Source organism: Balaenoptera musculus, chromosome 1 (assembly GCF_009873245.2).
Source record: "Balaenoptera musculus isolate JJ_BM4_2016_0621 chromosome 1, mBalMus1.pri.v3, whole genome shotgun sequence".
NCBI lineage: Eukaryota > Metazoa > Chordata > Mammalia > Artiodactyla > Balaenopteridae > Balaenoptera > Balaenoptera musculus.
In genome coordinates, this window is record NC_045785.1 from 34,985,831 (window position 1) to 35,013,403 (window position 27,573).

At 42.6% G+C, this 27,573-nt stretch overlaps 1 protein-coding gene across 2 annotated transcripts in view; it reads left to right on the top strand.

Annotated features, from left to right (window-relative positions):
• The first annotated feature begins 1,041 nt into the window (after positions 1 to 1,041).
• ZNF691 (zinc finger protein 691) overlaps positions 1,042 to 27,573 on the top strand; it is a 79,911-nt gene continuing 53,379 nt past the window's right edge. Inside the window, exons 1-2 of one of the 2 annotated variants that reach the window (XM_036866817.1) lie at positions 1,662 to 1,982; positions 5,400 to 6,893. In XM_036866817.1, coding sequence (XP_036722712.1) covers positions 5,409 to 6,266 — 858 coding nt within the window. In that variant the 5' untranslated portion in view covers positions 1,662 to 1,982; positions 5,400 to 5,408 and the 3' untranslated portion in view covers positions 6,267 to 6,893. Of the gene's footprint in view, positions 1,095 to 1,661; positions 1,983 to 5,399; positions 6,894 to 27,573 lie in introns of those variants that run through there. The other variant, XR_005021565.1, reaches the window with a different exon arrangement.

Below are 27,573 nucleotides of genomic sequence, written 5' to 3' on the forward strand. Positions count from 1 at the left end.
TATAAATCTAGTGTATCTAGCTCTGAAGACAATACCGTTTTCTCTTTGCAGTGAAATACCTCGAAGATATGAGAGGCATGTAGAATTTTAGCATACATATTTGATTAGACTTTTTTTTAAAAGTTAAACCTGAAAAAAAAATCCTAATCCTGGATATGCCTTAGTGGTCTTGTTGTGTCTGAACTGATGAACAACAGTCAGGTTTAATTAAATAGCACTCAGAAAAAACCCTGCGCAGGGGCTTTGGGAAACCGGAGGTGGTTCCTTGGACAGAGAACGTTTAGCTTCTCTGACAAATGTATTGGATTAGTTGATCTTTGAACTCCCTTCCAGGGGGAGGGACAAATTAGGAGTATGGGATTAACAGATACAAACTAGTATCCAAAAAATAGATAAGCAACAGGGATTTACTGTATCATACAGGGAATTATACACAATATCTTATAATAACCTATATAATGGAATATAATCTGCAAACAACTACCCCAAATCACTATGCTGTACACCTGAAACTAACACAATATTGTAAATCAACTATACATCAATATAAATAAATAGACTCCCTTCCAGTTCCACAATCCTTTGGCTTTAAATTATAAACCTCCAGTGAGGCGCGGGACTCTGGCTTCGCGGGATGTCTACAGGACCATCAAGGGTCGCCAACTCAGAGTAAAGAAGCAGCTCTGAATTCATAACCCCTTGGAGGTCATGTGGGTTAGCTCTACATATTCTACAACTTCCCAGACCGGTGGCCCTGCACGTTGGGCTTTTAACGCCAGAGTGCAGAAGGAAATCCGACGACCTTAGAGGGAATCCAGTCTCCACCACTAAATTCTAAACTCGAATTTCTTCTCTGCGGCTACCATCTTCCACAGGACTACAACTCCCAGCAGGCCACGCCCGAGGCCAAAGCTTACTGGCGGCCCTGCCCGGGTTTCTTGCCTTGTGGCAGCCAGTATAGCCAATAGCAAGGAAGGGCAACCCTCAGGAACCAGTCCTGGAGAGGCAGGGCGGATCCTATCAGGGTTCCGGTTCCGACTCCTTCCCCCGGCCTTCCGAGGCGGTGCTGTCCCTGACCGTACGGCTGGAGCTAGGTTGGTCGGCGTCGGGCCCGGGGTGGCGGTTCGGGGGAGGCGCGCATGGCGTCGCGGGGGACTCTAAACGTGGCCCCTTCCCTCTCACCGGGCAGCTGGGGCTGTGGCTTTGCTCCCCGGACCCAGTGGGGAGCAAACGGGGCCCTGTGGTCTCTCCGCCCTAACTCCTGACCCCTTCCCCCGGCCTGCACGACCAGGCTGCTGGCCCCAAGCCCCTACCTTCTCGCCCTTCTGTTGGCCTTTGAGTAGTCCAGCCCCGCTTCCACTGACCACACCTTTGGGGTCAGCTTCTCCTTTTCTCCCACCGCTCCGGCCCCAAGCCCGCCGGCAAGTCTGAACCCAGCTCCTGTGCTCTAGAACGCTCGTGCCCTCAGACTCAGACTCCGCCCCGCTGCACACGACCCAGCCTCTTGGGCCGGGTCCCCTGACCAGTTTCCTCGGACCCTCTGACTCTTTTGGTCCTTCTCTATCTCTCACCCCTTATCCACCTCCCCTGTACAATTCCCAGTTCTTTAACACAGTTTCCCTGATCTTTCCAAGCTCCTCTCTCCCCTTCCTCCCCCCCAGCTCTCGACTTGATCCTAATGACCCCGAACTTCGGCCCTTCAGACCGCTTTCCAGCTTGGCCTCTTCCCTCTAACCCAGGCCTTTGGTCTTCAGCATCTGTGATCAACAACCCCACCTTCTTGGCGCTAACTTCTGAGACCTGGCTCCTATTCCACTGCCTCAGGCCCTTCCACCTTTGGTCCTCCCTGTACGTCTGAGCCTCCTGGGAAGACAAGCCCCATGGGCCCCTTTCTCCTCTGAAATCTCTGAAATGTAATACGTACGAGCCTCTTTACTTTACCTGCCACTGTCTTCTCAGTAGATGGTGGGCTCCCCGTCTCGGTAAGTCCCAACGTTGCTCACCCATCCTGCAAGTCCTAGCTCAAAGACCACCTTTTCCGTCAGGCTGCTCATCCCTGATCTCTTCGGGGAGATATGCCTGTGTCATCAGAACTACCGTGGCCCTGTTCCTTCTTTCCTTCCTTCCTTCCCTCTTTCTCTCCTCTTCCTCCGATACTGGTGTAGTGCTTAAAAGCAGTGGCTTTGGAGTGATGGGCATGGCTCCCAGTTCTGCCCCTCACTTGCTGTGTGCCCTTGGACAGATTACAGTTTCCCTGCTTCCACTGGAACTTAACCTTCTACACTGTATGAGTTTCTGGAGTTCATGGCCTATTTCACTGCACTGTACCATAAACTCTTTTAGGGTGGTGACTATAATCTTAAATCTTTTTGCTCTTTTTTGACCCAGCATTCAGCCCTGGGTAGAGTCAGAGCTTGGTATATTGTGGGTTCTCAGGATAGCAGGATTGGTAGTGACTAGAGGCCACGTAGCTCATTGCATAAAGACAGATGTTGGAGCCCTAGGTGGGATGGGCAGCGGTAGGAAGTAAATTAGATCATATCCATTCACTTGTACTTAAAAAAAGTTTTGAGCACCAGGCCTTGTGCTGGAGAGATTACCAGAATGACCCAGTCCCTGCCCTCAAGTTGCTTATAAACTAATAGTGGAAATAGACATGTAAACAGATAATTGCAAATCACTGTAAAAGCAAGTACAAGATTCTGTGGGTGCATAAAGGAGGAAGTGGGCAGGAATTAGGAGATTGCTAAGGAATAGTGGGTGAGAATAGACACAAGTAGGCATGAAATGGGTTCTGGAGACAGGCCCGGCCTTCATTCAATTCATTCAGCAAATATTTATTAAGGATCTACTAGGTATGACTGCCACTGCTATAGGAGTTGGGGTTATATTAATGAATAAAGCAAAGAACCTGGCCCTCATGGGACTTATGTTTTGCAGGGGGGAGGCCGATACTAAATAATAGACATAAAAAACAGACTGTTAGGAGGCGAAGTGCTGTGGGGCAGGGGGGACTGAGTGAAGGGGAAGGGGTCGTAATTTTTAAATTTATTTTTTTGGAGGGGTTGTAATTTTTAAAAGGATGGTCAGGAGACAGTGAATAAATATCGGAATAAATTGTTTCTGATTTTTTTTTGCATTTTTGAAAGTGAAGCAAGCCTATTATTTTTCACATCACTTATCTAGATTCTTGAAAAAGCACTCTCTAATAGAGATTGGTAAATTATACTTCACCTCCTTTTTTTTTGTTTGTTTGTTTGTTTGTTTTTTTGGTTTTTTTTAATAGATCTTTATTGGAGTATAGTTGCTTCACAATGCTGTGTTAGTTTCTGTTGCACACCACAGTGAATCAGCCATATGCATACACATGTCCTCATATCCCCTCCCTCTTGAGCCTCCCTCCCACCCTCCCTATCCCACCCCTCTAGGTCATTGCAAAGCACCGAGCTGATCTCCCTGTGCTATGCAGCAGCTTCCCACTAGCTAACTATTTTACATTTGGTAGTGTATATATGTCAATGCTACTCTCACTTCGCCCCAGCTTCCTCCTCCCACCCCGTGTCCTCAAGTCCATTCTCTATGTCTACATCTTTATCCCTGCCCTGCTTTTAAATAAAGTTTTATGAAAACAGACACACCCAATCATTTACAGATTTTCTGTGGCTGCTTTTATGATACAATGGCAGAGTTGAGTAGCTGCAACAGAGATCCTATGGCCCCCAAAATTTACTAAATATATACTCTCTGGTCCTTTACAGAAAGTTTGCTGACCCCCCACTCCTTAAAGATTTAAGGTACTGTCCGTATTTCACATTTTAGATTATATGTACTGTACCATTTTTTAATTGAATTTTTTTCTTCCCTAACAAGATCATGTAAGGGATCTTTTTCATTCTTGCGTTCTTTACAGGGCTAGCATGTAGCGTCTTCCACAATTATAGTAGCAGCTGTCATGTACTGAATGACTAGTACTGCCACACTTTACACTGAGCATATTATAGGCATTTTCTCTAACAAAGTCCTGCTGTGTCGGTCGGTGTCACAGTTTTAGTGATGTGGAGGTTGAGGTCAGGGTGGTTGAGTAATTTGCAGAGTTGTAAAGACAGTATGTGTCACTATAGGAATCCAACCCTAAATTTAGTCGGTGTCCCTTCCATTACCAGACCCCACCTGGAGCAGTTATCAAGCTTTCATTTTCTATCATCAATGCCCCATCACAGTCTGTGCTTCCCTCCCTCATCCCTTTGTTCATGTCACTCTGTACAGTATCTGCACCAGCCCACTCTGCCTTTTGAAATGCTGTTATTTCTTCAAGGTTCAGAGGACATACCACTCTCCTCTTATCAGTACTTTCTTCCCCTCATTCCCTGTCCTTGGCTGTCAGAACTCAAAGTAGTCTGTGCAGCTTAGCAAGCATTTGCTGATGTTTGCATAAGTAGGCCCTGTGCTGGGCACTGTGTGTGTGTGGGGGGGGGCAGGGAATGTGTGTCTGGGAGACTGTGTGTGGTGTGTGAGTATAGCTGGATGTGTGTATGGTGTGTAATTGTATAGCCATGAATGTGGCTGTGTGTGTGGGAGGGCTGTATGTGGCATGTACGTGTGTGCCTGTGTATGTGTGACTGCGTGATATGTGTGTGTGTTGTGAGAGTGGCTGAGTGTGTTTGGTATGTGAGTGTGGCTGTGTGTGGTGTGAGTCTCTGTGTCAGACCGTCTGTGTACGCACTGCTGTGTGTGGTGTTTGAGTGGAAGTGGGCACTGACCAATCAGAACAGACACAGCCCAGGCCCTCAGTGGGTCTTGGAGGACCCAGATGTTAAGCCTTTATTGGCTAGACTGTGGTGAGGTCTGGGGAAGGGAAGGAGTGCACACGTAAGAGGATTCACAGCTGGGCCTTGTAAACGAGTAGGAGAGCCTCAAGAATTCGAGATTCTGTTATCTTCATTTTGAAAGCAGGCAAATAGATGGATACTTTTAAGGAAGGCTTTTCAAAAAAGATTAAACATAATGGGAATTTCAGTTAACTTACAGTTAGGCAGAAAAATTGAACTCATCCCCAAATGGAAGCTCCTTTACTTGTAGGTGAATTAGAGTCTAGACTGTCATTGTTTAGTGGTATTAAGAAAAGTGACATTATGCAAATCATACAAATATCTTTTGGGGGTGGACAAAGCTGGGGCCTTCTTTTTGCTCTGGTGGGTGGCTTTAAATATCTGTGGAAGTTTGTCACTTGGAAGTAAGTAAAGGCATTCTATCCAAGTATTCCAGTTAATTGAGGTTATTTCTGACGAATGGTTCCATAGGGATGGTGTATACCCACCCCTTCAACCAGGACGAAAGATTCCCTGGGGTCTGGCCTGACCCAAGGAATAAAGGTGTTGGCCGTTTGTGTTCATTCTCAGGGTTCAGAGATGGGCAGTGAGAAGGAGCAGAGCCCAGAACAGCACCTGCCTGAGGAAGGGGAACGGGGTAATAAGCCCTGGAGAGTGGATGACTCAGAGGGTTCTTGGATCCCAGATGGGGAGAAAGAGCATGGGCGAGCAAGCCTGTCAGAGGGGCCACGAGGGCTCTATCCAGAGAAGCCACCGCAGGATGCCACCGTCCCCGCTGGAGAGCCAGAGGACCTCTCTGCTCATCCGAGGCCTGAGGCCGATGAGAAGCCCTTTATATGTGCCCAGTGTGGCAAAACCTTCAATAATACCTCCAACCTGAGAACACACCAGCGGATCCACACAGGCGAGAAACCCTACAAGTGTTCTGAGTGTGGCAAGAGCTTCTCGAGGAGCTCCAACCGCATCCGGCACGAGCGCATCCACCTGGAGGAGAAGCACTATAAGTGCCCCAACTGCGAGGAGAGCTTCCGGCGGCACTCGGACCTCACCACGCACCAGCAGGACCACCTGGGCAGGCGGCCCTTCCGCTGCGACATCTGCGGCAAGAGCTTCAGCCAGAGCTCGGCGCTGGCCGTGCACTACCGGACCCACCTGGAGCCGGCGCCCTACATCTGCTGTGAGTGCGGGAAGAGCTTCAGCAACAGCTCCAGCTTCGGCGTGCACCACCGCACCCACACGGGTGAGCGGCCCTATGAGTGCGCCGAGTGCGGGCGGACCTTCAGCGACATCTCCAACTTTGGGGCGCACCAGAGGACCCACAGGGGCGAGAAGCCCTACCGGTGCACGCTGTGCGGGAAGCACTTCTCCCGCAGCTCCAATCTCATCCGCCACCAGAAAACTCACCGAGGAGAGCAGGCTGGGAAAGATGCCAGCTGAAGAGGGCAAGGAAGAGAGAGAGCAGAGCGTGGGACCCCAACCTAGTGCAGAAAGATCTGTAGGATCTCCTGCTGCCCCCTTGACCTCAAGCCCTTCCTCCCACTTTGGAGAATGGTTTTCTGTTGCCTCTGAAGCCAGGATCTCCAGGAAGTCCTGAGAAGGGACTCTTGAGTAAAAATCTTCACTTTTTTCCAGGCCGATTTCTTGTGGTAGAAAGTCAGAGGACCCCGTCTTGGCTTCACCTCCTTGGGGTGAAAGAGAAATAAGGTAGGCTTAGGACATGCTCGTATCATTTGGGCAACCGTCCCCTGGCCTTTGAGGAAGTGCCTGTGAGGTGGGCATCCCTGTCTGGAGGTCCTCTGTGTAGTATGTGGACCGCTTAGGGCACACTGCAGTGGGCCACTAGTTCCCACCTGCTGTGCCTCAGCTGGGCTGGGAGGAGCAGGGGAGAAAGGGGCCCCCTTGGCCCAGAGAAGAGGTCTGAGGTCCTACTTTCGGAATGAAAGGGAAGCCCTCAAGGAGCCATGATCCAGGGACCCTCACACTCCCTCATGTTTGTGACTTGTCACCCCCGCCCCAACGTGCATCTGTTTCCCCAGGGTTAGCAGTAAAACCCTTTAATGAAAAGGACCCGTGTACTTATTTGGGGGCATCGAAGAAGTGGGGAGGTGGTTGCACCACAGCCACTCTGGAAGGGAGCTGAATTCCAAGAAAGAACGGGTGGCTGCTCTGAAGAGCAAAAGGAAGCAGCTGACTCTGAGGTCTGTGAGGAGGAAGGGGAAAGGGAAGGCAGGAATATTAACTGCGCATCCACTCTATGCCCTGGATTCTGCAGGTCACTTTCACATTCTCTATCTCATTTAGTTGTCGCAGCAACCGCAAGGGAGTAAGATGAGACAAGTGAGGAAAGGTGAAGTCACTCGCTGTGAAGTCGCACAGCAGGTATGTGGCGGAGCCAGAGTTCAGACCTGGGCCTCCCTTGATTCTGAGCTGATGCTCTTTCACTACATTCACCTTGCTGGCTTCCGAAGGAGGAGCCACGTAGGGGGCTGGCCTGGGACCAAGTGATTCCCTGCAAGTGGGAGTTAGCGTGGCCTCTTGATACAGCCCTGGACCCTCTGCCCTGTGGGATGTCAGTGCCAAGCATGAGAACCTTTTCAACTTTAGATTGATTATTGATTGACACTTATTCGGTGCCTAGGAAAAATGACAGTGACAGGGAATAGGGGGTGAAGGGTGGGACAAGATGAACCTAAGGCCTTTGCCCTTAGTAGCAGTAGTTCAGTTCCTAACGGAACTACTTGTTAGGGATCATGCCTGGCTTTCTGCCCTTCTGAAGGCCTGGCTCCACATGGCAGTGTTCAGTGTTTTCTGCATGGAAGTTTAGTGTTCATCCAAATTTCCTCCAACAAATACAAAAGACCCCTCTCTCTCTCTCTTGCCAGTCTGGAGCCCTGCTCTTCCAGAGTGAGGGGCCCTCCTCATTTGTAGCCAGTTGGCAGAATGTGACTCTGGCACTGCTGATGACCTGACCTATCACACGGGATCTTGCCGCCTCCCCAGGAAGGGATATGCCAGTCATCATCCTATTCTCACAACAACCCTGTCAAGTAAGATTTACCCACATTTGACAGATGCAGAAACAGGCTTACATGGCAAGTCAGTGGCAGGGTCAGGAACCTAACCTACTTCTACCCAAACCCAAAACCTGTATTTTTTCTAACCATAAAAGACGACTTCCCAAACAATTCCCTGACATTTTGTAGGATCCTTTTCAGTTTACAAAACACTTTTATTTCATATACATTTTCCTGCTCCTTGAAAATCTCCATACAAAATATTTTAAACATATAGTCACCCAACTTGCATGTATGAATTGCTCCCTAATAACAGAAGTTGCCAGGGACTTCCCTGGAGGTCCAGTGGTTAAGACTCCATGCTTCCACTGCAGGGGGCACAGGTTCGATCCCTGGTTGAAGAACTAAGATCCCGCATGCCATGTTGCCAAAATAAATAAATAAAAAAAACTTTAAAAAGTTGCCATCTAACAGCTACTGAATGCCAGTTATTATACACCATTATTTCTGATCTCCATGACTAGTCTGCAAAGTAGTAGTATCCCCATTGTCAAGATAAGGAAGTTCTGAGGGGTTAAATGACCTGACCTAATGGCTGAGCTGGGATTCCAATCAGGTGTGTCTGATTCCAAGGCCAGCTCTTCATTTTGCTCATTACCAAGCTAGGTCTGCTGTTCTCCTCTCAGTCTGGGGAGCTTGGTAATCCTTCTAGACCCAGAGCCTTAGTGACACCTGCTGTGATTCTTTTGGAGTCTGCTGCCAGTGAGACCCAGGACCTGCTTTGATCTTGGGACATAACTTGCTGGCCGATCTCATTTGCCCTTTTTTGACCAAGTTCATAGGCTAGGTTTTCTGTGTTGGTCCAGGCTATTGAGTCCTGACTAGTCCATTTATTTGCTCTCTGACTTCCTTTTTTGCTAGCTTCCTTTATTTTCTCCTTCATTCCCTTTTCCTCTTCCCTTTCTTCTCCCTTTCCTCTCCCCTTCTTTCTTCCCTCCCCACTTCCTTCCTCTCTCTCTTCCTCCTAGTTACTAGGAATACTGACAGTGAAGTTGTGGCTCCTGTGTTCTCTGATGTGGAGTGGCTGTCAGGTTTCAACAACAGGCAAACCTGGAAGGGTGGGGCCCTCATCAGCTCCTGGCACTTGATCCTGGTGTGGTGGCCACCCGCAGGCTCCCTGCCCCTAGACTGAATTCACATGAAGCCCTTTCCCTCCCGTCAACCTTATGGCCTTCATGCAATTCAGTTCCATCCACCAACATTTATCAAGCGGCTGTTATGTGTCAGGAAGCAGGGGGTTCTCCCCGCCTCACCTAAGGGAGTTTTAACTGGATGCCTGACAGGGTCCAGAACAGGGAAGGGAGGTTGGGGGTAGGCAGGGAGAAGGGAAAAGCTGTGCACACTTAGCCTATGTTCAGGCCCTCTTTCTTGCCTCAGCACTGGAGGAACTTGACCCCTGAACTCTATCCCCCGTGATAGGAAAGGTACAAGGGACATCAGTACAGCCATAGGCAGAGCCCCTGGACCCCAACTTCTGTTGGAACAGGCAGTCATGCCTGGTCTCTTTCTGCTCTGAAAGTTCTGGGTTCCTTCTGCTATGAGATCCCAGATGAAAGGAGAGACCCACGTGCACTTTTACCCACAGGCCTTGCCACCTACCATCCAATACTCACTCCTTGGAATCAAGGCATTTCCCCAGAGTCTCTAGTCAACAGGGAGACATTAACCCATTACTGTTTGGGTAACAACTTCTTTCCCATTCACGATCACAATACAGTAGTGCAGGCAAATTACAGGATTGCTTTTGTCAGAGCCTGGAAGAGAGGCCTGGAGCCAATCCTACACACGTCTGGGTATTGGAAAATAGTGATTATAACAGCATTTACTATTGAGCCTAATTTCTAAATCTTCACAATTCTGCAAGGTAATTATTGTTTCCATTTTGCAGATGATGAAATTGAGGTTCAGTTAGATCAAGTGACTTGCTCATTTAAGGTCACATGGCTGCTAGGTGGCTCACCTGGGATTTTAACCAACCCAGGTCTCATACTAATGCCTTCTTAATGACTGCATGGTCGTTAAGCCTTGCTCCCTGGACCCCCGCTCCCTGTCAGTTCCCGCTACTCCTTAGAGTGGTCCCATCCCAGAAGGATGTAGTTCTGTCACATCTCTCTCATGGTTGTTTGGCTGGACCTAGGCATTGATGCTCCTGGGAAAGATGGGGTGTACAGAGCCAAGGCAAAGCTGCTGAGGGTAAGGTCTGCTGGGGAGAAGTCTGGACAAGGACAGAGGGATCGGCTGGAGCCCTGTGAAGCTCCTTCTTGTTCTCCCTCCCCATAGGGCATCTCCAGGGCAGTGCAACGTCCTGCTCTTGTCCCCAGGGTGTTTCGGGACCCTAGGACAAACGGGGCTTGCTCTTCTTTCTCCTTATCTCACTCTGAGAAGCTGCAGGACTTTCTCTTCCCCCTGCTCTGGGACACTGTCCAGGGCCTCAGCCTACTGGCCTGAGGCTCCTACCCTGGGTTTAATTTCCACCAATAATGCTCTCAAGTCCTGAGTTGAGACGCCAGACCAGGGTACAGCCCACAGAGCTCCTTCACCTGCAGTAGCGGGCTAGTGACAGGTGGGAGAGGGGGGAGCCTCTCGGCCCCAGGTAGCTGTCCTCCTTGTAGGGGGTGAAAAATAACTGTCCCTTTACCCTTCAGAGTTCTTGGCTGAGACCCCTGTAACAAGAGACAGATTAACAAGAGAAAAACAGAAGTTTATTCATGTGTATACCTCACGTATACCTGGGAGACACCCAGGGAAAATGAGTCAACTTGCCCAGGTGGCCTAAACCATCTTTAGCCAAATATGCAATAAAGAAAGGTGAGGGTGGGAGTGGAAGCCAGTTATGGGAAGTTACCAGGAAAAGCAGGGTAAACAAAGGTCAGATTTGCTATGCAGATTAAGTCTCTGCCTTCTCCATTGATAACATTCTCCTATGATTTAGTCATCTTCTCCTCCAAGTGCGGCGAGGTAGACACCCTTAACAAATGGAGATTTCCTTTTTAAGTATAAATTTCCCTCTCAAAAAAGTAATTTCTACTCTGTTTTCTCGAGTTTCTCCCTTTGAGTGCAGGAGATTGGCACTTAAACCCGGCGTTCCAGGGCAGGATGATAGGTGTCATTACAGTTGTGCCCCGGGGGCTGTGGGAGCCCCGGGGAGGGCACTAACCTGGCCTGTACTAGTCATTGGGCCCCAAAAGTGAGAAAGACACAGTCCTTCCTGCAAGGAACTCAGAGGAAGAGAAACTCCCCTCTGATCAAGGTGTTGGGGGAACACAGGTGGGATGGCTAACTGCAGGGGAGGAGAAGGCTGAGAGAGGGATTGAATTTGGTCTTGGAGAATGAGTAAGTGTTTACTAGGTAAAGAAGAGGAAGCCTATTGCCGATGGAAGGGAAGCCTTAGTGTTTTAGGGAACGGTGAAACATTTGAGATAGTGAAGATTGTCCTGTGTGAGGAGGCGATGAGGCTTGTTAGGTAGTTGGAGGCCGGGTCATGAAGGGTGTTGGATGCCAGGATAAAGAATTTCAAATTGTGGACCGTAGAGAATTTTAAAGCCGAGGGATGGCATGATCGCATTCACCCTCTAGGAGGAACACCAGGCTAGTGTGGAGTATGAACTAAAGGGGGCAAGTAAGTCGGGAACGTGTATATAGAAGCCAGGTGCCAGCTGGGGCCTCCCAACCCACAGAGAGCTCTCTGATTGCCTCAGAGCCTTGCCAAAGCCACAGCACGGGAGAGTCCAAACCCGCCACAATTTCTGCAGATTCCTGGCCCTTAAGCTCTCATGGTCTCTTGCCTGAGGTTCCTGTGGTCTGTGCAGTCCTTCTCTGTGTTGACAAAAAATTAATCAGTCGATCTAAGAAAGAAATGGAAAATTTTATTAGAGCCAAACTGGGTATTATGACCCGGGAACAGCCTCTCAGAAAGCTCTGGGAACTGTTCCACCCGTTAGAGGTCAAAGCTCAGTTATATAAGTTTCTGAGACAGAGGGCTGTACATTAAGTGACGTATTATTGACAGTTGACACAATCCAGATCTACGTGTACAAAGCAAGTAGTGGGTCATGGGTCATCATGGGCCCTTCCAAGATTAAGAAGGAAGGTTATCTCCCAAGGAGTTATGACCCTTAATGAGATTAACAAGGAATGTTATCTCCTAATGAGGTCTGGTTAGTGCAGGTGCACAACACACACTAAAGGGGAGGGAGGAGGAAAAAAGAAAAATGTTATTTTAATTTTTCTTGTCTTACCATAAAATATGAATTTTATTTCATCATCTATTTTGTCCCCATTTGCCTTATCACAGAACTAAGCACCTTCATGGGTTCCCTGAGAAGTTCTGTCATACCAAGCATTTTGTACGTTTAGAATCCCTTGAAGAGATTGGGAATCTTGGGGAGAGGTCACACCATGGTGTGTGACTAACTTGCTCTTCTTTTTTTTAAAAAAAAAAAAGTTTATTTATTTTGGCTGTGCTGGGTCTTAGTTGTGGCATGCAGGGTCTTTGTTGTGGCATGCGAAGGCATGAGAACTCACAGTTGCGACATGCGGACTCAATAGTTGCAGCATGCAGGATCTAGTTCCCCGACCAGGGATTGAACCCGGGTCCCATGCATTGGGAGTGCAGAGTCTTACCCACTGGACCACAAGGGAAGTCCCTGCTCTTCTTTCTTCCCATCGCTGTCCTTACCCCTTCTCCCCCAGATTGCCATGGAAATTCCAGGTTGTTTTACTCTATTATAAAAAGCTGTTTAGCTTTCCTCAGCCTCTGATACTAATTTGTATACAAAAACACATCAAGGGGCTCAGCAGAACAAGGTCTCACCACTTAACGGTGGTACACCCACCCCAAAAAAAGCAGCTGTAAAAAACCCAAACAAATAAATGCCCTTGAAGATTTGCAAAGCATGTAAACATATTAAAGTTCAAGACAGTAGTGTGAGCACAAGTGGTTGTTTCCCCTTCCTTCTGAGACCTTCATTAAAATGACAGAATAGGAATATTAACACATAACAGCAAAGAGAATGGCAGGGAAGAGGGGTGGCAAGTGTAGAGACTTCAACAAATTTCTAGAAGTAAATGACAGTACACTGGTTGCTCAACAGAGTGGAGGAAGCCATAGCCCAGAAGGTAGGCAATGGGAGTGAGAGCCAGTCTTTCTGGCAAGATCCCAGAGAGGCTCTGAACTCATAAGCAGCACATGCTGAGACAGACATGAAAAGTGGGCCTAAAAACAAGGGCGTTTGTAGAAAGTCTGTCTATGCAGAAGCTTGTACCCGTCACCCCCTAACCCCTTTACCTTCAAAATGGAGAGTGATTGGCACTTACTTCCAGACAAGCAAAACACACACACACACACACACACACACACACACACACACACACACACACACACACACACACACACACACACACACACACACAGCAAAACCAAGAAGGCTCATTCTATAGAAATCCAGTAAGTCCCCAGGAGAAATCTAGGGTGTTTAATGTGTTGACATACCAGAATAAAACTTTTGTTATTGTGACATTTGTAAACCCTCCCCCCACCCTTTCCCCCAACAATCACCCACACACTCACCCTACAGTAATGCCTGCCAGAAAACCCTACTGCCAAAAGTCCTTCATGTTCTGTCTCAGGGAAACAGATACAGGGAAACAGAGGAAATATACAGCAACAGAAGACACCAGCTCAGTTACTAAGATTGTTGGTCTGTTATTCCATAAACATGCAACCAGGAGGACCAGAATTTTATAAAGACAACTAAAAGCATAAGAGAGAGACAAGATAAACAGAATAAGTGACTCTAGGCAACAGAAAGTTTTAATGGCACAGTAGAATCTTTTTTTAAAAATTGAGGTATAGTTGATTATAATATTATATGAGTTTCCAGTGTACAACATAGTGATTCAGAATTTTTATAGATTATACTTCATTTAAAGTTATTATAAAACATTAGTTATATTCTCTATGCTGTACAATATATCCTTGTAGCTTATTTACTTTATATGTAGTAGTTAGTAACTTAATCCCCTTATCCCTATCTTGCCCCTCCCTCTCCCCTCTCCCCACTGGTAACCGCTAGTTTGTTTTCTGTATCTGTGACTCTGCTTCTGTTTTGTTATATTCATTCATTTGTGTTATTTTTTTAGATTTCACATATAAGGGATAACATACAGTATTTGATTTACTTCAGTAAGTATAATACTCTCTGAGTCCATCCATGTTGCTGCAAATGGCAAAATTTCATTCTTTATGGCTAATATTCCATAGTATATATATACCACATCTTCTTTATCCATTCATCTGTTGATGGACACTTAACTTGTTTCCACACCTTGGGCATTGTAAATAATGCTGCTACAAACATTGAGGTGCATGTATCTTTTTGAATTAGTGGGTTTTTTTTTTTTTTTCAGCTATATATCAGGAGTGGAATTGCTGGGTCATATGGTAGTTCTATTTTTAGTTTTTTTGAGAAACCTCCATATTGTTTTTCACAGTGGCTGCACGAATTTACATCCCACCAACAGTGTACAGGGTTCCCTGTTCTCCACATCCTCACCAACATTTGTTATCTGTGGTCTTTTTGATGATAGCCTTTCTGACAGGTGTGAGGTGATATCTCATTGTGTTTTAATTTCTTTGATGAGTAATGATGTTGAACATCTTTTCATGTGCCTGTTGGCCATCTGTATATCTTCTTTGGAAAAATGTCTGTTTAGGTCTTCTGGCCATTTTGAAATTGGGTTGTTTGTTTTTTTGATATTGAGTTGTATGAGCTGTTTATATATTTTGTATATTAACCCCTTATTGGTCATATCATTTGCAAATGTCTTCTCCCATTCAGTAGGTTGTCTTTTCATTTTGTTGAGGTTCCCTTTGCTGTGCAAAAGCTTTTAAGTTTAATTAGGTCCCATTTGTTTGTTTTTGCTTTTGTTTCCTTTGCCTTAGGAGATCCAAAAAAATATTGCTATGATTTATATCAAAGAGTGTTCTACTTATGTTTTCTTCTAGTAGTTTTATGGTTTCTAGCCTTAAATTTAGGTCTTTAATCCATTTTGAGTTTATTTTTGTATATGGTGTTAGAGAATGTTCTAATTTCATTCTTTTACATGTAGCTGTCCAGTTTTCCAGCACCACCTATTGAAGAGACTGTCTTTTCCCCATTGTATATTCTCACCTCCTTCGTTGTAGATTAATTGACCATGAAGGTGTGGGTTTATTTCTGGGCTCTCTGGCACAGTAGAATCTTTAAAAACTTTAATGATATCCTCAGGAAGATCTGGGAAGAGACTACCTCCATAGAACAAGAAAGGTTGCTAGTGGAAAGAGACCAATTGGAAAATTAGAAATAACTTTTGGATATTAAGCATATGATAGCTAAAATAAGATATTCAAGAAACCACTTGGGAGATAACATCAAGAAAAGCCCCTAAAATATAAGGCAAAAATACAGAGATAGGGAAAGAAGAAATAAAGGACACAGAAAATCAACTTCTTATGATGAAGACTGCTGGTTGTCCTCCAAAATCCGTTCACCTTTTTTATTGGGGGCACTTAACTAACTAACATTTCCTAGTCTCCTTTGTAGTTAGGTATAATCCTATAATTTAAGTTCTTGCCAATGGAAAATGAGCAGAAATGGTATATGACATTCCTGGGCCTAGACCCTCAGGAAAGCAGGCATGCCTTCACATTATTTTCTTTCCCCTTTTTACCAGCTGTAACCTGCAGGAGCCCAGCTTTGATGGTTGCAGACTATACAATGTCCTAGTGTAGACTTGCCAGATAAAACACAAGGTACCCAGTTAAATTTGAATTTCAGATAAACAATGAATCATTTTTAGTATAAGTATGTCCCAGATATTGCATCTTAGTGGATGGCAGAGCAACAGGATAAAAAGAACTGGGTTTTTGAATTTAGCATGTAGCAATGCTACCCCATTCACTTGGATACACATTTCAAAACTGTTAGTGAGAGAGAAACACACTTTTTTTGTACTCCAAGCCACTGTGTTGTTTGGTCTCTTTATTACAGCACCTTAATCTTTCATCCTAATACTTAGAGGTGAATTTCTGCCATAACAAGACTGTGGCTCATCTTACTATATATGATGTCTTACTCTTGCCATTGGTCATTTTTCCTCCACATTTTAACATCTCCAAAATTAGATGCTGTTTTAGATAAAATACCATATTACAAGAAAGAGATAAGGCAGTGATTTCAGCAAGATAGTGGAATAGGAAGTCCCAAATGTCAGTCCTCAACAGAGATGCCAGCTTAACAACAATGTATGGACCAAAATACCTTTTCGAGAACTCCAGAAACCCACAAGCAGGCACAGCTCAACTTGGGTTGTTTTTCAAGGGGTTGGGGTGAGGGTGGGAAGAAGAGTGGGATATGCATTCAACGTTCTGGCTTTTCAGAGGGTTGCCCGAGGGACTGGTTTCTGTCTCTCTTGATTTGCAGTACTGATGGGGAGCCAAAATACTTCGGATGCCACTAAGCACAACATACTTTGGGATGCTGCTGAGTGAGGTGGCTTGACGCTGTAGCACCAGAGAACTTTCAGTACCACAGACAGACACAAGAGGGAGCAAGAGATTATGAAAAAGAAACCTGAAAAAGAAACAAGCAGACCTCTGTAATTGGAAAATTAGCTGCACAAGCTCAGAGAAGTCACATCCACCAAAAAAGTTTTCAGAGATTCCCCAGAATCTCTAGTCAGGTTAATTATTAAAGGTCTTCCCCTGACAGAAGCCCGTCCAAATGAGGATATCAACGAAGAGACAGAAACTATAAAAAAGAACCAAACAAATTCTGGAGGTGCAGAATACAATAAGTGAATTGAAAACTTATTAGAGGGGTTCAACAGCACACTTGATCAAACAAGAAAGAATCAGCAAACTCAAAGAAGGTCATTTGAAATTATTTAGAGTCATAGGAACAAAAATTAAAAAGAATGAAGAAAAGTGAAGAAAGCCTAAGGGACTTATGGGACACCGTAGAGTAGACCAATATATGCATTATGGGAATTCCAGAAGGAGAAAAGAGAGAGAACAGGACAGAAAGCATATTTAACGAAATAATGGTCAAAAATCTCCCAAAACTGAAGAAGGAATTAGACATCCAAATTCGAATATGCTCAAAGGACTCCAAGTATGATGACTCCAAAGGGGCTTACACCAAGACACATTATAATCAAACTGTCAAAAGTCAAAGATAAAGAGAGAATCTTGAAAGCAGCAATAGAAAAGCAACTTGTTACATACAAGGTAGCTCCCATAAGATTACTGATGTATTTCTAGGAGAAACTGTACAAACCAGAAGTGAGTGGAATAATACATTCAAGGTGCTGAAAGAAAAAAAGAAACCTGCCAACCAATAATACTGTATCTGGAAAAACTGTCTTTCAGAATGAAAGACAAAGACTTTCTTAGATAAACAAAAGCTGTGGAAATTTATCCCTACTAGTCCTGCCTTATCAGAAAAGCTAAAGGGAGTCTGCAAGTTGAAACAAAAAAGCATATAAAAATATACAGCTTGTTGGTAAAGATAAAAATATAGACAAATAGAAAATTCTATAATACTGTAGTGGTGTTATGAAAAGCACTTTTAATTCAGTATAGAATTTAAAAGACAAAAGCATAAAAATAACTGTAACTATAAAACTATGTTAATGGATACAATTTATATAAAGATGTAATTTGACATCAGTATAAAGTAGGGGTGGAGAGATGCAAAGGAGTTTTGTTTTTGTTTTTTTTGAATTTTTATTTTATTTTTTTTTCAGCAGGTTCTTTTTGGTTATCTATTCTATACATATTACTGTATATATGTCAATCCCAACCTCCCAGTTCATCCCACCACCACCACCCCCCCACTTTCCCCCCTTGGTGTCCATACGTTTGTTCTCTACATCTGTGTTGCTACTTCTGCCTTGCAAACCGGTTCATCTGTACCATTTTTCTAGATTCCACATATATGCGTTAATATTCCATATTTGTTTTTCTCTTTCTGACTTACTACACTCTGTATGACAGTCTCTAGGTCCATCCATGAATCTACAAATGACCCAATTTCGTTCCTTTTTATGGCTGAGTAATATTCCTTTGTATATATGTACCACAACTTCTTTATCCATTTGTCTGTCAGTGGGCATTTAGGTTGCTTCCATGACCTGGCTATTGTAAATAGTGCTGCAGTGAACATTGGGGTGCATGTGTCTTTTTGAATTATGGTTTTCTCTGGATGTATATGCCCAGTAGTGGGATTGCTGGGTCATATGGTAATTCTATTTTTAGTTTTTTAAGGAACCTCGATACTGTTCTCCATAGTGGCTGTATCAATTTACATTCCCACCAACAGTGCAAGAGGGTTCCCTTTTCTCCACACCCTCTCCAGCATTTGATGTTTGTAGATTTTCTGATGATGCCCATTCTAACTGGTGTGAGGTGATACCTCATTGTAGTTTTGATTTGCATTTCTCTAAAAATTAGTGATGTTGAGCAGCTTTTCATCTGTATGTCTTCTTTGGAGAAATGTCTATTTAGGTCTTCTGCCCATTTTTTTATTGGATATTTTGTTTTTTTTTAATATTGAGCTGCATGAGCTGTTTATAAATTTTGGAGATTAATCCTTTGTCCATTGATTCGTTTGCAAATATTTTCTCCCATTCTGAGGGTTGTCTTTTCATCTTGTTTATAGTTTCCTTTGCTGTGCAAAAGCTTTTAAGTTTCATTAGGTCCCATTTGTTTATATTTGTTTTTATTTCCATTACTCTAGTAGGTGGGTCAAAAAAGATCTTGCTGTGATTTATGTCAAAGAGTGTTCTTCCTGTGTTTTCCTCTAAGAGTTTCATTGTGTCTGGTCTTACATTTAGGTCTTTAATCCATTTTGAGTTTATTTTTGTGTATGGTGTTAGGGAGTGTTCTAATTTCATTCTTTTACATGTAGCTGTCCAGTTTTCCTAGCACCACTTATTGAAGAGACTGTCTTTTCTCCACTGTATATCCTTGCCTCCTTTGTCGTGGATTAGTTGATAGGTGCATGGGTTTATCTCTGGGCTTTCTATCCTGTTCCATTGATCTGTATTTTTGTTTTTGTGCCAGTACCATATTGTCTTCATTACTGTGGCTTTGTAGTATAGTCTGAAGTTAGGGAGTCTGATTCCTCTAGCTCTGTTTTTTTTCCCCTCAAGATTGCTTTAGCTATTCGGGGTCTTTTGTGTCTCCATACAAATTTAAGATTTTTTTGTTCTAGTTGTGTAAAAAATGCCATTCGTAATTTGACAGGGATTGCATTAAATCTGTAGATTGCTTTGGGTAGTATAGTCATTTTCACAATATTGATTCTTCCAATCCAAGAACATGGTATATCTCTCCATCTGTTTGTGTCATCTTTGATTTCTTTCATCAGTGTCTTATAGTTTTCTCAGTACAGGTCTTTTACCTCCTTAGGAAGGTTTATTCCTAGGTATTTTTTTCTTTTAGTTGCAGTGGTGAATGGGATTGTTTCCTTAATTTCTCTTTCTGATCTTTTGTTGTTAGTGTATAGGAACACAAGAGATTTCTGTGCATTAATTTTGTATCCTGCAACTTTACAATTAACTTTATTGATTAGCTCTAGTTGTTTTCTGGTAGCATCTCTAGGATTATCTATGTATAGTATGTCATCTGCAAACAGTGACAGTTTTACTTCTTCTTTTCCAATTTGTATTCCTTTTATTTCTTTTCCTTCTCTGATTGCCATGGCTAGGACTTCCAAAAATATGTTGAATAATAGTGGTGAGAGTGGACATCCTTGTCTTCTTCCTGATCTTAGAGGAAATGCTTTCAGTTTTTCACCATTGAGAATGATTTTTGCTGTGGGTTTGTCATACATGGCCCTTATTATGTTGAGGTAGGTTCCCTCTATGCCCACTTTCTGGACAGTTTTTATCATAAATGCGTGTTGAATTTTGTCAAAACCTTTTTCTGCATCTATTGAGATGATCATATGGTTTTTATTCTTCAATTTGTTAATATAGTGTATCACATTGATTGATTTGCATATATTGAAGAATCCTTGCATCCCTGGCATAAATCCCACTTGATCATGGTGTATGATCCTTTTAATATGTTGTTGGATTCTGTTTGCTACTATTCTGTTCAGGATTTTTGCATGTGTATTCATCAGTAATACTGGTCTGTAATTTTCTTTTTTTGTAGTATCTTTGTCTGGTTTTGGTATCAGGGTGATGGTGGCCTCGTAGAATGAGTTTGGGAGTGTTCCTTCCTCTGCAATTTTTTGAAGAGTTTGAAAAGGATGGGTGTTAGCTCTTCTCTAAATGTTGATAGAATTCACCTGTGAAGCCATCTGGTCCTGGACTTTTGTTTGTTGGAAGATTTTTAATCGCAGTTTCAATTTCATTACATGTGATTGGTCTGTTCATATTTTCTGTTTCTTCCTGGTTCAGACTTGGAAAGTTATATCTTTCTAAGAATTTGTCCATTTCTTCCAGGTTGTCCATTTTATTGGCATAGAGTTGCTTGTAGTAATCTCTTATGATGCTTTGTATTTCTATGGTGTCCATTGCAACTTCTTCTTTTTCATTTCTAATTTTATTGATTTGAGTCCTCTCCCTCTTTTTCTTGATGAGTCTGGCTAAAGGTTTATCAATTTTGTTTATCTTCTCAAAGAACCAGCTTTTAGTTTTATTGATCTTTGCTATTGTTTTCTTTGTTTTTATTTCATTTATTTCTGCTCTGATCTTTATGATTTCTTTCCTTCTACTAACTTTGGGTTTTGTTTGTTCTTCTTTCTCTCATTCCTTTAGGTGTAAGTTTAGATTGTTTATTTGAGATTTTTCTTGTTTCTTGAGGTAGGATTGTATTGCTATAAACTTCCCTCTTAGAACTGCTTTTGCTACATCCCATCGGTTTTGGATTGTCATGTTTTCGTTTCGTCGTCATTTGTCTCTGTGTATTTTTGATTTCCTCTTTGATTTCTTCAGTGATCTCTTGGTTATTTAGTAATGTACCGTTTAGCCTCCATGTGTTTGTGTTTTTTACGTTTTCTTTCCCTGTAATTGATTTCTAATCTCATAGCGTTGTGGTCAGAAAAGATTCTTGATATGATTTCAATTTTCTTAAATTTACCGAGGCTTGATTTGTGACCCAAGATGTGATCTATCCTGGAGAATGTTCCATATACATTTGAGAAGAAAGTGTAATCTGCTGTTTTTGGATGGAATGTCCTATAAGTATCAATTAAATCTCTCTGGTCTATTGTGTCATTTAAAGCTTGTGTTTCCTTATTAATTTTCTGTCTGGATGATCTTTCCATTGGTGTAAGTGAGGTGTTAAAGTCCCCCACTATTATTGGGTTACTGTCAATTTCCTCTTTATAGCTGTTAACATTTGCCTTATGTATTGAGGTGCTCCTATGCTGGGTGCATATATATTTATAATTGTTATATCTTCTTCTTGGATTGATCCCTTGATCACTATGTAGTGTCCTTCCTTGTCTCTTGTAATGTTCTTTATTTTAAAGTGTATTTTATCTGATATGAGCATTGCTACTCCAGCTTTGTTTTGATTTCCATTTGCATGGAATATCTTTTTCCATCCCCTCACTTTCAGTCTGTATGTGTCCCTAGTTCTGAAGTGGGTCTCTTATAGACAGCATATAGATGCGTCTTGTCTTTGTATCCATTCAGGGAGCCTGTGTCTTCTGGTTGGAGCATTTAATCCATTCACATTTAAGGTAATTATCGATATGTATGTTCCTATTAGTATTTTCTTAATTGTTTTGGGTTTGTTTTTGTAGGTCCTTTTCTTCTCTTGTGTTTCCCACTTAGAGAAGTTCCTTTAGCATTTGTTGTAGAGCTGGTTTGGTAGTGGTGAATCCCCTTAGCTTTTGCTTGTCTGTAAAGCTTTTGATTTCTCTGTTGAATCTGAATGAAATCCTTGCTGGGTAGAGTAATCTTGGTTGTAGGTTCTTCCCTTTCATCACTTTAAATATATTGTGCCACTCCCTTCTGGCTTGTAGAGTTTCTGCTGAGAAATCAGCTGTTAACCTTATGGGAGTTCCCTTGTATGTTATTTGTCATTTTTCCCTTGTTTCTTTTAATAATTTTTCTTTATCTTTAATTTTTGTCAATTTGATTACTATGTGTCTCGGCGTGTTTCTCCTTGGGTTTATCCTGCCTGGGACTCTCTGTGCTTCCTGGACTTGGGTGGCTATTTCCTTTCCCATGTTAGCGAAGTTTTTGACTATAATCTCTTCAAATATTTTCTCGGGTCCTTTCTCTCTCTTCTCCTTCTGGGACCCCTGTAATGCGAATGTTGGTGCATTTAATGTTGTCCCAGAGGTCTCTTAGGCTGTCTTCACTTCTTTTCATTCTTTTTTCTTTATTCTGTTCCATGGCAGTGATTTCCACCATCTGTCTTCCAGGTCACTTATCCATTCTTCTGCCTCAGTTATTCTCCTGTTGATTCCTTCTAGTGTATTTTTCATTTTAGTTATTGTATTGTACATCTCTGTTTGTTTGTTCTTTAATTCTTCTACGTCTTTGTTAAACATTTCTTGCATCTTCTCGATCTTTGCCTCCATTCTTTTTCTGAGGTCCTGGATCATCTTCAGTATCATTACTCGGAATCCTTTTTGTGGAAGGTTGCCTATCTCCACTTCATTTAGTTGTTTTTCTGGGGTTTTATCTTGTTCCTTCATCTGGTACAAAGTCCTCTGCCTTTTTATTTTGTCTGTCTTTCTGTGAGTGTGGTTTTCGTTCCACAGGCTGCAGGATTGTAGTTCTTCTTGCTTCTGCTGTCTGCCCTCTGGTGGATGAGGTTATCTAAGAGGCTTGTGCAAGCTTCCTGATGGGAGGGACTGGTGATGGGTAGAGCTGGGTGTTGCTCTGGTGGGCAGAGCTCAGTAAAACTTTAATCCGCTTGTTTGCTGATGGGTGGGGCTGAGTTCCCTCCCTGTTGGTTGTTTGGCCTGAGGCAACCCAGCACTGGAGGCTACAGGCTCTTTGATGGGGCTGATGGTGGACTCTGGGAGGGCTCCTGCCAAGGAGTACTTCCCAGAACTTCTGCTGCCAATGTCCTTGTCCCCGCGGTGAGCCACAGCCACCCCCTGCCTCTGCAGGAGACCCTCCAACACTAGCAGGTAGGTCTGGTTCAGTCTCCTATGGGGTCACTTCTCCTTCCCCCTGGGTCCTGATGTGCACACTACTTTGTGTGTGCCCTCTAAGAGTGGAGTCTCTGTTTCTCCCAGTCCTATCGAAGTCCTGCAGTCAAATCCTGCTAGCTTTCAAAGTCTGATTCTCTGGTAATTCCTCCTCTCGTTGCCAGACCCCTGGGTTGGGAAGCCTGACGTGGGGCTCAGAACCTTCACTCCAGTGTGGACTTCGTGGTATAATTTTTCTCCAGTTTGTGAGTCACTCACCCAGCGGTTATGGGATTTGATTTTATTGTGATTGCGCCCCTCCTACCATCCCATTGCGGCTTCTCCTTTGTCTTTGGATGTGGGGTTTCTTTTGGTGAGTTCCAGTGTCTTCCTGTTGATGATTGTTCAGCAGTTAGTTGTGATTTCGGTGCTCTCGCAAGAGGGAGTGAGCACACGTCCTTCTACTCCACCATCTTGATCCAATCTCAAAAGAGTTTATATATGCTATTAAAGTTAAATTGTTATCAGCTTAGAACAGGTTATTATAAGATGTTTTGTGTAAGCCCCATGGTAACCACGCACACAAAACATACCTATGGAAGATACACAAAAGAAAATGAGAAAGGAATCAAAGAATGTCAATGCAAAAAATCAACAACACACAAGAAAGGCAGAAAGAGAGTAAAAGAGGACAAAATAGTCACAAGACAGGCAGAAAACAATGAACAAAATGGCAATAGTAAGTCCTTTCCTTTTAGTAATTACTTTAAATGTAAATGGAGGGACTTCTCTGGTTGTGCAGTGGTTAAGAATCCACCTGCCAGTGCAGGGGACACGGGTTCAATCCCTGGTCTGGGAAGATCCCACATGCTGTGGAGCAACTAAGCCCATGTGCCACAACTACTGAGCCTGTGCTTTAGAGCCCATGAGCCACAACTACTGAACCCATGCACTGCAACTACTGAGCCCGTGTGCTGTGACTACTGAAGCCTGCACGCCTAAAGCCCGTGCTCCACAACAAGAGAAGCCACCTCAGTGAGAAGCCCATGCACTGCAACAAAGAGTAGACCCCCTGCTCGTAGCAACTAGAGAAAGCCCACGCGCAGCGACGAAGACCCAGTGCAGCCAAATCAATCAATAAATAAATGTAAATGGATCAACTCCCTAATCAAAAGACATGGAGTGGCTGAATGGATTAAAAAAAAAACAAAACCCTGTACTCATTGTATGCTGTCTACAAGAGATTCATCTTATGTGTAAAGATACACATAGGCTGAAAGTGAAAAGAAGGGAAAATATTCCATGCAAATAGAAACCCAATGAGAGTAGAAGTGGCCATACTATGTCAGACAGAATAGACTTTAGTTAAAAACTGTCACAAGAGACAAAGAAGGACATTATATAATGATAAAAGGGTCAATTCACCAGGAAGATATAACAATTATAAATATACACACAGTTAACATTAGAGCCCTGAAATATATGAACTAAACATTGGCAGATCTGAGGAGAAAAATAGAGAGTAACACAATAATAGTAGGATATTTCAATACTCCACTTTTGATAATGGATAGAACAATCAGAAGATCAATAAGAAAATGGAAGACCTGATCAACACAATAAACCAAACAGACCTAACAAGTATAAACAGAACATTCTATCATGTTCTATCTATTCAACATCAGCAGAATACACATTCTTCTCAAGTACACATGGAACATTCTCCAGCATAGATCATGTTAGGCCACAAAACAATCATACCAAGTATCTTTTCTGATTACAATAAAATAAAACTAGAAATCAGTAACAGAAGGAAAATTGGAAAATTCACAAATATGTGGAAATTAAACAAACCACTCTTGAGCGACAAATTGGTCAAGGAAGAAATCATAAGGGAAATCAGAAAATATCTTGAGGCAAATGAAAATGAAAACACAACATACTAAAATTCATGGGATGAAGAAAAGCAGTACTAAGAGGGAAGTTTATAGCAGAACATGTGTATACTAAGCAAGAAGAAAGAGCTCAAATCAGCAACCTAAATTTATACTCTAAGGAACTAAAAAAAAAAAAGAACTAAACCCAAACTTATCAGAAGGAAGGAACTAATAAAGATTAGAGCAGAAATAAGTGAAATAGAGATTAGAAAACAATAGAAAAAAATCAACAAAACTAAGACTTTTAAAAAATATTTATTTAGTTGTGCTGGGTCTTAGTTGTGGCAGGTGGGCTCCTTAGTTGCAGCACGTGGGCTCCTTAGTTGCACCTCACTGGCTTCTTAGTTGCAGCTTGCGTGCTACTTAGTTGCAGCTTGCTGGCTCCTCAGTTGCAGCACGCAGGCTTCTTAGTTGTGGCATGAGAACTGTTAGTTGCGGCATGCATGTGGGATCTAGTTCCCTGACCAGGGATCAAACTCTGGTCCCCTGCATTGGGAGCGTGGAGTCTCAACCACTGTGCCACTTAGGGGAAGTCCCTAAGAGCTGGTTTTTGAAAAGAGCAACAAAATTTACAAAACCTTATCTAGACTAAGTAAGAAAAAAAGAGAGGACACAAATAACAAAAATCAGAAACGAAAGAGGAGACACTGCAACTTCTGCCACAGAAATAAGAAGACTCATACGAGACTTTTGTGAACAATTATATGCCAACAAATTGGATAACCTAAAAGAAATGGATAAATTCTTGGAGACATACAATGTACCAAGAATGAATCATGAAGAAACAGAAAATCTGAACAGACCAATAACTACTAAGGAGATTAAATCTGTAATCAAAATGCTCCCAACAACAAAAGGTCCAAGACCAGATGGCTTCAAAGGAGAATTCTACCAAATATTTAAAGAAAAATTAACACCAATCTTTCTCAAATTCTTCAAAAACTTGAAGAGGGAGGGACACATCCAAACTCATTTTATGAGGCCAGCATAACCCTGATACCAAAGCCAGACAGGCATTACAAGAAAACTATAGACCAATATCCCTCATGAATTTGCTGCAGGAATACTCAACAAAATACTAGGAAACTGAATTCAACATCACATCAAAAGTATTATACATCTTGACCAAGTGGGATTTATCCCCAGGATACATGATGGTTCAATATATGAAAATCAATAAATGTATATACCACTAATAGACAAAGGACAAGAATCACATGAGCATCTCAGTTGATGCAGAAAAAGCATGTGACAAAATTCTACATCCTATCGTGATAAAAACACTCAACAAACCAGGTATAGAAGGAATGTACCTCAACAGATTAAAGGCCATATATGAAAAGCCCACAGGGAACATCACACTCAGTGATGAAAAACTAAAGCTTTTCCTCTTAAGATTAGGAACAAGGCAAGGACGCCCACTCTGAACACTTTTATTCAACATATTACTTGAAGTCCTAGCCAGAGAAACTGGATAGATAGATAGACAGATGGATAGATAGATAGACAGATATAGATAAAAGGCATCCATTGGAAAGGAAGAAGTAAATTTATCTCTGTTTACAAATGAACTGATCTTATATGTAGAAAACCCTGAAGACCACAAAAAAACTGTTAGAAGTAATAAATTCAGTACAGCTGCAGAATTAAAAAATCAGCATACAAAAATCAGTTGCATTTCTAGAATAATGAACTAACTGAAAAGAAAATTAAGAAATCAATCCCATTTACAATAGCATCAAAAAGAATGAAATACTTAGGAATAAGTTTGACCAAGGAGGCAAAAGACTTATACACTGAAAAAAACAAAACATCACTGAAAGAAATTAGATGCAAATATTGATAAATGAAAGACATCCCATGTTCATATTGGGGAAGACAATATTTTAAAGATGTCTATACTACCCAAAATTATACACAGATTCAGTGCTTTCGCCATCAAAATCCTGACATTTTAAATAGAAATGAAAAAAAAATCCTAAAATTCACATGGAACCACAAAAGATCCCCAAAAGCCAAAGCAATCCTGAGAAAGAGAAACAAAGCTGGAGGCATCACACTTTCTGATTTCAAAATATATTATAAAGCTACAGTAATCAAATAGTAAGGTATTGGTATAAAGACAGACACATGGAACAATGGAACATAATAAAGAGCCTAGAAATAAACCCACACACATACAGTCACCTGATCTTTGACAAGAGAGCCAATAATACCCACAGCCAACATCATACTTAATGGTGAGAAGCCAAAAGCATTCATTCTAAGATCAGAAACAAGACAAGGATGCCCACTCTCACCAATTTTATTTGACAGTTTTGGAAGTCTTAGCCACAGCAATCAGAGGTGAAAATAAAAGGAATCCAAATTGGAAAAGAAGTAAAACTGTCACTCTTTGCAGATGACATGATACTCTACATAGAAAATCCTAAATGCAACTAGAGATTATCATACTAAGTGAAGTAAGTCAGAAAGAGAAAGACAAATACCATATGATACCACTTACATGTGGAATCTAAAATATGGCACAAATGAACCTACTTACGAAACAGAAATAGACATAGAGAACAGACTTGTGGTTACCAAG